This window comes from Echinops telfairi, unplaced genomic scaffold (genome assembly GCF_000313985.2).
Source record: "Echinops telfairi isolate 266 unplaced genomic scaffold, ASM31398v2 ScPeMD7_70;HRSCAF=299, whole genome shotgun sequence".
Classification (NCBI taxonomy): Eukaryota; Metazoa; Chordata; class Mammalia; order Afrosoricida; family Tenrecidae; genus Echinops; species Echinops telfairi.
In genome coordinates this window covers 17,154,319-17,167,227 of record NW_022103968.1, presented here as the reverse complement: position 1 = coordinate 17,167,227, position 12,909 = coordinate 17,154,319, and the positions used below count along the sequence as shown (strand labels likewise).

Sequence of the window (12,909 nt, the reverse complement as noted above, 5' to 3'; positions counted from 1 at the left end):
TTGCTTTTCAATCCAGAGATCTTTTGTAGCAGGTGTGTCCAATGCAATACATGCTTGGTTTCTTGACTGTTGCTTCCATGGACGTTGATTGCCCAATGAAATACTTGACAACTTCAATATTTTCTCCGTCTTTCATGATGTTTATTGGTCCCATTTGGAGGATTTTTATTGTCTTTATGAGGCTTACTCCATATTGAAGGTTGAACTTTGATCTTTTCCAGTAAGTACTTCCAGTCCCCTTCGATTTAAGCAAGCACAGGTTGTTTCATCTGTATATTAATGCATCTTCTTCCAATTCTGGACAACTAGGAAAGGAAACATCAGTGTTAATAATGGTGTTTATGAGACAAGATTATCAATGACACATAAATTTTAATGTTTCTACATTTTATGAACACATATTTTATTATACAAAAGTATAATACAAGGCTATTCGATGTAGGTTCATTAATACAGGATGTCTTGTTTACTTCTGGGTTTTTCCCTGGTCATGTTAGGTGAGTCAGTCAATATTGAAATTTTTCTCTGAATGTCAACATTATCATAGCAGGTCACATATTCCAGGACTGTACCACACCTCTGTTTTGTAGCATTCCCTAAATTTTCACATGTATTTTAAAAGACTTTCTCTGTTGTTGAGAACTGAATACTTACACTTTAAACTCCTCAGACACATAATGGAGTCTTATATTGGACATACAGCTCAGATTTTTATTGGCACCATTCTTCATATCTTGCTTCTTCTAATCTTCAGCTTTCGCAGATCCAAAGGATTTACAACTGTAACTTATTAGTTTATTTACATTTTAATGTCATGTTTGCAGACAATGGACCCTGCTTGGGATACAGAAAACCAAACCAGCCCTACAAATGGCTGTCCTACAAACAGGTAAGTCAAGTCATTGGTTTAGGAAAGATTCACTTGCTGATGTGCTATCCTGCGCTAATGTGATATCTTTTGGATTTCAGCCTCTTTTTTTTTTTCCCCCTCTTCTATAGGTGTCTGATCGAGCAGAGTACCTGGGTTCCTATCTCCTGCATAAAGGACATATGGCAACACCGAACAATTTTGTTGGCATCTTTGCTCAGAATAGGCCAGAGGTAATCATTTCAATTTAGCGCAGTGAAGTTACTCAGAGCTAAGTCTAAAATGCTTGTAAGCCCATTCACAATCTAGCATGCTGACACTTGTTGATGACTTACCACAGTTTCTTAAAAATCCCATACAACTGGTGTCTTCAGCTTGAAAGGATTCTAGATCAGAGCCTTCTTAATTCTTGATTGAATGTCAGTCTTCTAGCCTAGGTATTTGTACTCACATCATTGCCCAGCCCATCACTAATGGTCCATTTCATGTCTGATGACAATAGTGGCTATCGTCATCATTACACAATGAACTAGAAGCATATTCAAGACATTAAACTAATGAGAATTAAACTTATCTCCTAGTCATTATCCACTATCCTGTATGGTTCAGAGTAGTTGAAAGACATATATCCACCAGAGTCAGGTTGCTTAATGCCCCAAATTGAAGTCAGTGACTGCTCTTTCCAGTGGTAATGAGTTGGGTGGCTAACCGTAAGGTCAGCAGTTCAAAATCACCAGTCACTCTGCAGGAGAAAGACGAGGCTTTCTACAACCATAAAGAGTTACAATCTTGAAAACTCTGTCCTAAACGGTTGCTATGAGTCAGAACCATCTAGATGGCAGTGAGAGTTTTGAGTCTTTGCTGTTAATAGTCTCCACAAGAAGAATTATATTTGACTCTAGTTTAGGAACTTTATACCAAACTTCAACTGACCCTTATGGCTCAACATCAGCAGATTCTGACCCATCTTTTCAGTGAGAGTTCCTGTCACTCTTCCTGATTCCTGGTGTATTGTTTTTTCAATCTCTGTTTACATAACCAAATCCTATCGGTCCTTCAAAGCCCTGCCACATCTCTTCCTGAAAGCAGTCCTGGATAACGACTACCCTATCCTTGAAGGTGCTCTCTGTTTTCTGAAAACTCCTGGTGCTTTCTGTACCTCTTAGCACACTCTACCTTAGTACGGTAGCCCTCTGTGCCTATTGTACCTTGCTTATTAACTCTATATCACTTTCTAAAATTGTCTGTGATAGTCCCTACAACCAATACTATGGCTTTTGCTGACCGGATGACTGGATTAATACTCTTCTTTTTCAAAGTGCCCTCCAGCCCTTATTCGATCTTCTCTCCATACAGTGGATCATCTCCGAGTTTGCTTGTTATACATACTCCATGGTGGCTGTTCCCCTGTATGACACCTTGGGAGAAGAGGCCATCATATACATCATCAACAAGGGTAAACTTTGCACTTACATTACAGTTGTTTATTTATTTTTCAATAAGTGGACTTTTTATTGTGATTTTAGGTGTGTGTGAGGACATTACATTGCAGACCATCAGCTCTGCATTCAGTAGTTCAAATCATTCATCAACCCTCCACTCTGTGTTCTATATCACCCTTTTCCATGCGGTTCTCTTTCTTAATAATGAGTATGCCCTCTGTTATAGGGAAGTTACTGAAAACCCAAAGATGGAGACTTGCACAGACAGAAGTTTCAATAAAATGCTTCAAGGGGGCAAAGTGTAACAGTATGTCTGAGAGTCAATACTACTTAACTTTGGCCATGCTGGATATACGCTAGAGCACTTAATTGAAGGAGTCACTGTGAAGCTGCACATAGAATTTCCTACCCCATGGATCTAAGCCAGTGTAATTAACCAGCATATACATATATGCATGTAAGTCTTAAGGACATTTTTTATTAACATGGTTAGATAAAACAAGTGCAATTTCAATGGACAAGCAATAGCTCTTTCACATATCTGAGCTATTACTTTCTTTCATAGAACTACACCTAGTCTTCATTTTCAAATATGGTTAATTTCCAAAGATCAGGTCATTATGCAAAATTTGGCAGTATGGGAAAATGGTGGTTAACCACATGACATCATAAAATGGCAGATGACCACGGCATCACATAACTGCCAAATTATATCAATCCATAACTGCCCAAGTATATCTTCACATCGTTATATACCTGTCAACCCACTGAGGACCACGACTCAACCCAATTGGTGCATCTTCTCAACAATCACAGTGTTACTCGCACCTTCCGTCTTGGTGTTTTTTTACTGCCAGATGCATGTTGCCAATGGACAAAAGGGCCAAAGCAGATTTTTCACTGTTGTCATAAATACACAGTATCAGCTAGCAAGACAATCGTCAAATGAGGAGAAGGTGTAGTAGGTCTATTTGAGCAATAAATGCAATCAGAAGTTTTCTATTTGTACCAGTAAGTATCAAGGCAAATGCTGGTACTTTTTGAATCAGAATCAGAAAAAGCTTGTCTTCTAGAATCCCGTTTTTCCTATTCCCTACTCCCCCTCCAGAAATAAAACCTGCTAACAAGACCACAGCTGAGTGATCCTTACCTATTGTCTAGATGACTCTCATAGAGACTATAAAATGTGTTGCCAGCGTGAAAGAAACTGTGTGCTATGGTTTCAAGGAAGTCTGTCTATTATCCGTGGATGGTTTTAGATGGTGCACTCAGAATCTTGAGCGGCAGACCTCATCTCCTTTGGTGACCTATTACCCTGATATTAAAAAAAGGCTGGGGGAGGGGGCAATTAAAACGCTCTTCTTCCTTGCCCTGCAATCAGGTACTTAGCAGATGGTGCGGGTAAGAGGTAACCTCAGCTCTGCTTCTGCTTCCAGCGAATATTGTCACAGTGATCTGTGACACTCCCCAAAAGGCATCAGTCCTGTTAGGGAATGTGGAGAAGGGCCTCACCTCAAGCCTGAAGATAATCATCCTCATGGACCCCTTAATGGATGAGCTCAAGCTAAGAGGGGAGAAGAGTGGAGTTGAGATCTTACCCATGTCTGAAGCAGAGGTATGGATCTGACACCACAGACAATTTGCAAGCCTTTCCCCCACAGGCACCAGGCTGATGTTCCCAGGGGTGGCATGAGAAGGTAAATCAGATGCCCGCTGTGAGGCCTGGAGAGCAGTTTCTTCGAGGCCCTTGGACATAAAAGGATGTGGGAGGCTGGCATGCATAGGTTTATAAGTAGATCATTTATACATACTATCACTTTGGATTGCTCACCCCCAGGTCAGCTTTTCAAACCCACTGGGCGCTCCATGGGAGAAAGGCAGGGCTTTCTCCTGTAAAGAGTTTGTCTTAGAAACTCACAGGGACTGTTTTACCCTGTCCTATAGAGTTGCTATGAGTTGGCATTCACTTGATGGCAGTGAATTTGGTTTGGTGGGAGAGAGTAGAATTTAGTAGGAATTAAGGATGTGGGTTCTGGAGCCAGGAATCTCACCCTGACAAAGGCAGATCCCAACTTCATACCCAAAGTGCCCCCAAGGAAAAGGGGTGCATGTGTGTGTCTGCTTTACATCATCTATTCTAGCTCATGTGCTTCTTTCTTCGCTTTCTGTTCATGCAGACTGTAGGCAAAGAGAACTTCAGAAAGCCCGTGGTAAGTGTTCTCTGCTTGACCTTGAGCCCTGCCATAGTCAGCTATCAAGGTCATGTGAGACTAAGTCTTTTCCTTCTCCTGCCAGCCTCCTAGTCCAGAAGACCTGAGTATCATCTGCTTCACTAGTGGAACCACAGGTCAGTGTCCATGAAGCTGTTCCAGAGGCCCTTGGTCAGTGATTGTTTTGAGTTCCCAATGCCTGGTGCACTGGTAAATACATCTTCTCAGGAGCCCTGTCCTTAAGGGCTTATCTTCTCAGGCTTTAGCATAGGGATGCCCAAATAGACAGTCATAAATGGAAGTAAGGAGGCTTCACTGACCACACTGGGAGGAACGATAACCACTGGGCTGCGGGCATCTCAGGGATGGCCTCTGAAAGTCTTTCTTCTCCAAGCCATTGTTCTCACATGGGAGGGTGTCCTTTAGTCAAGAGAACCTAGAGATGGGGTAGCTCCATCTCAACGACTTACCCTAACCCTTATCTTGCTGTTACCCAGTTATTAGCACATATAATTAATTTCAATGTAACCTATAGGTGGCTTACAGTTATATTCATTCCATTATGCTCAGTCTATAAGTAAAGTAAGTCTATAGGTAAGATTACTGGATTGGAATTCTCCCCACCTCCATGCCCCCAATGAAAATAACACAAGGGGGTTACTTGGATTTTTCTTTGTGACTGGGTTGCTGTCTGGGATCCTGCCTGTCACTGGGGTAGGAGTAGAAGGCCAAGAGTGCTTTCAGTAGTAGAATCCCTGAGGGCTATCAATCATGGAAAATCCACCACATACCATCCACAAAAAATACATTGCTGCAGAGTGGCTTCTGGGCTCGGTAACAGAATGAATTGAATCTAGCTTCTTGATTCAAGGCCCAGATCTATCTACCAGCCGTGTAAGGATTGTCCTCTCCACCTCCTGTTTCCTACAGGTGACCCCAAAGGAGCCATGCTGACGCATCAAAATGTAGTTGCCAATTCTGCCTCTTTCCTTTATCACTTAGAGGTTAGTGGAAAGATAATACGAATCTCCCTGAAACAGTCTGTTCTTTAAGTCAGAGAAAGCAGATCTAAAACCAGCAGGTTAACGACCTGCAGTGTGGACAGGTGCAGTATGGCCTTGGTTGGGGTGGAGGGTGGAAGGACAACTGTGCATTTTTCAGCCTTGGCCTTTTTAGGGTCATTGAAAATGTCTACATTTCATGCAGTTCAAGGCACCTTATTAGAGTTGTCCATGTACGTACCTGCACAACTGTAAATGGCAGGCCTAAAATGGGTTGAGGCTCTATGCCCTTAGGAAGAGAAAGTTGACATTAATCCAGTCGATGCGGTCTCTTTGTCCTTTGTGCAGGAGTCTTTTGTCCCCTCACCTGAAGACGTGAGCATATCCTACCTCCCCTTGGCTCATATGTTCGAGAGGATTGTGCAGGTCAGCATCCCATCCGTGTCGTCCCTGGCAGCTATGTAAAAAGGGAGGTCCTGGCTTGCGATTCCTATGTTTATTCCAGAAGCAGTTATGTAGCACTTACAGATCCTTGCTCTAATAAGAACAAGGGCACAGGCAGGGAGCTGGCCCTATGGTGACATCCCCCAAACACGCAGCTGAGCTTTTCTTGATTGTCTGCATATGCTAAACTGGGCTAATCCTGGCTCCTGCTTCTGCATATAGTGTACCTAGTGTACCGGTAAGCCCTGGCTTGGATGGCCCCAGAACTTCGGGGGCATTTGGGGGTGGGTGCGCAGTCTCACAGTCAGGCTGATTTTTTTGTCACAACAGAAATGAGTTATCATCCTCCCTCGGGGCTCAGCTGTCTGAGTCCTGGTATCTGGGGCAGGTGCATGTGCCGTGCAGGGAGAGGTGCCGGAGGACCTGGGCAGACTCCCTCAAGCCTGGTCAAGACAGGCTTCACCTGAAGGCAGCCCTTTGACTCCAAGCCCCACCTCTGGGCTGTGTTTTCAGGCTATCGTGTTCTGCTCTGGAGCCAAAGTCGGGTTCTTCCAGGGAGACATCCGGTTGCTACCGGATGACATGAAGACTCTGAAGCCCACCATCTTCCCCACGGTGCCTCGGCTCCTTAACCGACTCTATGATAAGGTACTAACCTTGCTCCTTTCGAGTTTGTTGGGTGAGGAACTTTGCCCAAAGGTTCTCAGGGCATTTGTGCTGCTAAAAAGTTTGCTCCGCTCCACCCCGACTCCTACAGGCATCTGCTTAACGTCCCATTCACAAATACTCATATAGCTATGAAACCCTAACAAATGAAAGCCTCTTTCCTCTGGAGAAGCGTGCTCGGACCTCCTACGAGGAAATCATTCAACTCAGGGCCTAGGGGAGGCCCTCAGAGGTCAGTGGCCTTAACGGGAAGTCGCTGCCCTGATTTCATAACACTTACTGGTTATTGAGCCTGCTGTTGAGGTGCCAGGCACCACGCACACACTGCAGGGGCCTTCTTGCAGTCACACTCACAAAAGTGCAGGGCGCCAGGTCAGCGCCTGTTATCTCTACCTGACCGCCAACGTGAAGGCGGAGTCTCCGGAGGTGGGTAGAATGAAATGATCACACCACAGCGTTGGTTAGCCCTGGGTCCTCGCTGCTCTGTTTTCCATCAGGTGGTATAAGATGAAGAGTTCCTTTATTCCCCCACCACCCCCAATTCCATCATTCGTCTGGCATTTATGAGCTGAGATGCTTCCAATGACAATTCGTTAATTGTTTCCCTCTATTTGGCTCCAGCCTAATGCATTTGTATCCCAGCGATCTTAAAGCACGACCAATGAGATGAGCTGGTTTTATTTGTAACATAACCGTCTCATAAATTTCACATTTCTGCATCTAATCCCTTTCTGTTATTTTTCTTGCTGTCCAGGTGCTCCCCATTTGATAGTTGGGAGCTCCATTGAACGGGCCATCTGTCCCTTTTGACACGACCCCAATAGCCTCTGGAGGCTCCTTGAGTTATAGCGCAACCCAATGTGTCACGTTCATTTTAAGTGTTTCTTGTCCCAATGCTGGCGTGGCTTGAGGCTAGAACTTGACCTCAGGCAATATAATAACAGAGCTGAGGCTCAATGCACAGCCCTGGTGCCCTGAGGAAATGACGTGTGGTCATTCTTCCCTCACACCCCACTTCACCCTGGGGCATTAGTGAGAGCTGGCTAGCTTCAGCAGAATTCTAAAATTGCTATGAGGGATAGGATTGGCTCTTTCATCTCAAAACTTTGCTGACCCCTGTTCTAGAACACAGACTCATGGACATTGAAAAGCCTGCCTTCTGAAATAGAGCCCATGATAGAGCAGTATCCCACTTGGTGCTTGTAGTTTTTGTTTGTGTTGTTGAGGTTTTTCTACTTTTGAGAGAGGCTTATTTTATTGTACAGTAATAGTGAGGAGGGCAAGTCCACTTCTGGAACTTCCTTTGAGAACAGAAGCCTTTCTTTACATGGGTTTCTAACGCCGACTCCTGGGCTGTCCCTTTCCAGGGAGAGGGTGCACCCGGAGAAGGTTAAAAACAAAAGCAGACAAGTCTCTATGGCGGAGAGAGGTCTCAGGAACGACACAAGGCCAGCTGCTGGAGTGAGATGGTGGGCTATTGGCAACGGGATCATGCTGAGGTCATGAGTTGGTGCCCAGTGCCAAGAAGGCAGTTAGTTTCAGGAGGTGAGGCTGAGTCCCATTGGACAGAAGGCTCCGTAATAGAATCATCAACATGGGAGGTGGCTTGAAAGGCATTCTTCAATTTTAGAATGAGATAATAACTTTGGTTTCGTTGAATCTGCCTACCAGTAGATTAGCACCTTGGAGGGCAAAGATAGAGTTTGGGATTGCATTTGGGGAGTAAGGGGCTTTCTTTGAGCTGTGCATGGGGAAATGCTCATGTGGTGGGAGTCTGGTTGGTGGATCGTAGTCAGGAAGTGGCCAGAGTTAAGGAAACCAGGTGAGGTCTGTGAGGTAAGAAATCAATGAGAGAATTAAGCCTAGAGGGGAGAGATGATCGTAATACAAAATTGTGTCAGGCCAGAGTTACTTTATAGATGCCTGGCACAGCGGGTTATGCAGTGGGCTGCTAACGACAAGGTCAGCAATTGGAAACCACCAACGTGCCGTTGGACAAAGATGAGGCTTTCTACTCCCATTAAGATTTACCCTCTCAGGCGGAGGGAGACGTTGGACCATGTAACTTATGACAAACTATAATAATTAATGAATTATGAAGGGTTCATGAGGGAGGGGGAAAATGAGCAACTGATAATAAGGGCTAAAGTAGAAGGCAAATGTTTTGAGAATGATGAGGGCAACAAAGGTTCATATGTGCTTGACACAATGGATGGATGTATGGATTGTGATAAGAATCGTACGAGCCTCCAATAAAATAATTTCTTAAAAAAAGATTTACCCTCTCAGAAGGTAAGCCCACATGGGCAGTTTTATTTGGTTCCACAGGGCTGCTCTGAGTCAGAATGGACTTGCTGGCAGGGAATGTGGAGTCTTGGAGAGGCACTTTAGCTACAGACAAAGGCGGAGATTTCCCAAGTTTAGTATATACGATGCTTGTATGAGCATCACCCTGGGAGGCGAGAAGCTTTACTTGATTAAAAAGTCAGATTGGTTGACCCATCTTTAATCTACCAAATCCCAAACCCTCGGTGTGCTTTAAAAATCAACAACAACACAATTTTATTGGCATATAATTCACATATCATACAATCTAATAGTTCAATCAGACTAAAGAGTTATCCGATCATCACCACAATCAATTGCAGAACATTTTTCGCCCAACGTTTGCTTGCCATAGCCCCCAAATACCATTAATCCAGTTACTGTCCCTATGGATTTACCTATCCTGGATTTCATATACAGAAATACCATAACCCCCCAAACTCCCACAACAACAAAGTAAAACAGAGAAAAACCTCAATTGAAAAGAAAGTTGAAAATACTAAAACTTGAACAAATGAAAAATGGGTCAAAAGGGAGATCAAATGATAAGGTGTTAAATTTTAACTTAGTGACATCTGCAGTAATCCGATTTCCAATGCACGCTGTATGATACAAGGCCATTCACATCCCTCCCTGGTTTATGGCCCAGAGGATTGACTAGAGGCTTCACCCCATGTGGGCCCTGCGAGGGGATTCTGGGCTTCTACTGTCATCCGTATCTCCCCCCCCCCTTTTTTTTCTTATCATAATCCACACATACATCAATTGTGTAAAGCACATTTGCACATTCATTGCCCTCATCATTCTCAAAACATTTGCTCTCCACCTAAGCCCCTGGCATCAGCTCCTCATTTTTTCCCCTCTCCCCTCTCCCTCATGAACCCTTGATAATTTATAAATTATTATTTTGTCATATCTTGCCCTGTCTGATGTCTCCCTTCACCCACTTTTTGGTTGTCCGTCCTCTAGGGAGGAGATCACATGTATATCCTTGTAATTGATTCCCCCTTTCCAACCCACCCTCCCTCAACCCTCCAAGTATCACCACTCACACCACTGGTCCTGAAGGGCTCATCTGCCCTGGATTCCCTGTGTTTCCAGTTCCTATCTGTACCAGTGTACATACTCTGGTCTAGCCAGATTTGTAAGGTAGAATTGGGCTCATGATAGTGGGAGAGGAGGAAGCATTTAGGAACTAGAGGGAAGTTGTGTGTTTCATTGTTGCTACATCAAACCCTGACTGGCTCGTCTCCTCCCCGAGACCCTTCTGTAAGGGGATCTCCAGTGGCCTACAAATGGGCTTTGGGTCTCCACTCTGCACTTCCCCCATCATTCACTATGGTAAGATTTTTTGTTCTGATGATGCCTGATACCTGATCCCTTTGACACCTCATGATCGCACAGGCTGGTGTGCTTCTTCCATGTGGGCTTTGTTGCTTCTGAGCTAGATGGCCACTTGTTTATCTTCAAGCCTTTAAGACCCCAGACACTATTTTTTGATAGCCTGGCACCATCACCCATTTGTCTTCAGTGATCACATCATGGAGGTGAGCACACAATATGATTTTTTCTTCTTTGATGCCTGATAACTGATCCCTTCGGCAACTCGTGATCACAAAGCCTGGTGTGCTTCTTCCATGGGGGTTTTGTTGCTTCTGAGCTAGATGGCCGCTTGTTTACCTTCAAACCTTTAAGACCCCAGACACTATATCTTTTGATAGCTGGGCACCATCAGCTTTCTTCACCACATTTGCTTGTTCACCCGCTTTGTCTTCAGTGGTTTTGTCAGGAAGGTGAGCATCATAGAATGCCAATTTAATAGAAGAAAGTATTCTTGCACGGAGGGAGTACTTGAGTCATCCATATCCTTCTGCAAACCAGGTGTCCACAATTTAAGCTCTGATGTCATTCCCTCCTTCCGATTTGGATTTTATTATTTACAATCCTTGGATCGTACAGACTGGTGTGCTTCTTCCACGTGGACTTAGTTGACGTAGTGTTGGCTACTTTTTGAGCTGTGGGGGTTAATTTTTTTCCTTCTTCACCTTTATTATGTAATATCAGTTCAATTTTCCCTTGGTAATCAGAATCAAACACAATTGCCAGTACATCAGGGGCACTTATTCACTGAGGGGATGGGAGTGGGCACAGCATTCTAAGCTTCTAGTTCTGCTCTTGTGGAGAAGTTCCCTTCCCTATTGTCCTTTCTGTCTTTGTGATTTTTCATCAAGTACCACCAGATGGCTTTGTAGAAGGCAATGACCTTTTCTCAGTTGTCAGAGCTATTGTCAAAGATCAGCTGTCAAAGACCAGGATCCCCAAGGGGTTGGTGGTCTGTGTACTATGTACAAAGCCTCCTTCTTCTCAGTGAGTGTGAGCTTGCTGGGCTCATTATTATTCTACACCCTACTTCCTTAGGAAGGAGCCAACATTGCGTTCTCTCTCTCTCGCATGGACTAGGTGACCCTACAGAGTATTTCCAATCGGTTCTCAAACCAAGAGGTGGTCTCATTCTACAGGTACAAAATGAAGCCAAGACACCCTTGAAGAAGCTCCTGTTGGACCTGGCGCTTGCCCACAAGTTCAGTGAAGTGAAAAGGGGCATCATCAGAAAGGACAGCCTGTGGGACAAGCTCATCTTTAAAAAGATTCAGGTAGGTTGGGTGGGTCCTGGAAAGGGAAGCGCAAGTGTCCAGGTAACACTGCCTACTCACACCTTGCTTTTCCCCTGCTGACTGACTATCTCTCTGCCTGGAGATCCTTTTAGACGTTCTGTGTCTACTCAAGCTTACAAGCTACCATTCAGACAGTGTTGCCACCAGCGGGAAAACTTAGTCTATTTTCCTTAGGTTCCAGCACTTTTTTTTTATTTGCTTACCTGGTTGGTTTCAAAAGGTTTCCTGTGGTGACTATAAAGAATTTGAGGCACCCAGGAATAGAAATCATCTGAGGAATTTGTTTTTTGTGTGTGTTTTTTTAACCAAATAATGCAGGTTCTGGCCCCAGATATGGTGGTGACCATAAGAGCTATTATTTTAAGTGCTCGTTTAGGGTGTCAGTCTCTTTCCTAGATGCCCCATAAATTAAACAAATGCTTAGAGCAATGTTAGGCTCAGCTACCATGTTCAGAGATGGGTTTGAGTGAGTCATTTGTCTCTACTGGACAGGAAGGTCTGGGCGGGAAGGTCGAACTCATGGTCACTGGAGCTGCCCCCATCTCGTCTCCTGTCTTGACCTTCCTACGAGCAGCCTTGGGATGCCAGGTAAGCCAAACCTCCACCTCCTTTGAATGTTGCTCATTTCTCTTTGGTGCAAGCAAAGCGTGCTATTTAAATAAAAATCAGAACCCAACTCCTTGACAAATGAACGATCTAAATTATGCTAACGATTCCCTAATCATTTATTGAATGTTTCCGGATTCAGAACATCTAGCCTTCAAAGGGTGGGCCAAATGGTTAAGCATATGATTACTAACCAGAAGGTTCCAAAAACCCCATAGAGCCGTCCGTCCTGCTGGGCACACATAGAAGTGACCCAAGGGTAGCTAAGGACAGTCACAGGACATTACCCACTCTGCCATCAGGACTTCAGTAAGTGCCAATAAGCAAGAGTCTGGGGGGATAACCCATCTGGGGGGATGCTTGAGTCGCCCCCTGTTTTCTCACGGAAAACTCAGTTACTTGTATATGTTTTACAATTATGCAATGACCAGCTCATGATCAATCCCTGCAAGCACCTCTGGGTCAAAGTAGACGGGTTTGCTTATTTGTTTTATTTACAATCTAATGCATATTGTCAAGTTTATATCCAAAAACAACCCCCGCCCCCCGTTTTGTTTTGTTTTTTAAACATTCTTGTGAAAAAAGGCCTCTGTGGTGAATTTTGTTATTTAAATCTTGCCAAACACTGAAAAATTTTTTTAAATTAAAAGATCATTCTACTGGGGACTCTTA

The 12,909-nt window shown here is 44.1% G+C and overlaps 1 protein-coding gene across 3 annotated transcripts in view; it reads left to right on the top strand.

Moving 5' to 3' along the window:
- Positions 1-12,909, top strand: part of ACSL5 (acyl-CoA synthetase long chain family member 5) — a 69,064-nt gene that overhangs the window by 39,976 nt on the left and 16,179 nt on the right. For all 3 annotated transcript variants that reach the window (XM_045291318.1, XM_013004206.2, XM_045291317.1), the window contains exons 4-14: positions 825-889; positions 1,000-1,101; positions 2,225-2,324; positions 3,747-3,925; positions 4,488-4,520; positions 4,606-4,657; positions 5,451-5,524; positions 5,870-5,947; positions 6,479-6,613; positions 11,476-11,610; positions 12,124-12,219. In XM_045291318.1, the coding sequence (XP_045147253.1) occupies positions 825-889; positions 1,000-1,101; positions 2,225-2,324; positions 3,747-3,925; positions 4,488-4,520; positions 4,606-4,657; positions 5,451-5,524; positions 5,870-5,947; positions 6,479-6,613; positions 11,476-11,610; positions 12,124-12,219 (1,049 nt within the window). The remainder of the gene's footprint in view (positions 1-824; positions 890-999; positions 1,102-2,224; positions 2,325-3,746; positions 3,926-4,487; positions 4,521-4,605; positions 4,658-5,450; positions 5,525-5,869; positions 5,948-6,478; positions 6,614-11,475; positions 11,611-12,123; positions 12,220-12,909) is intronic.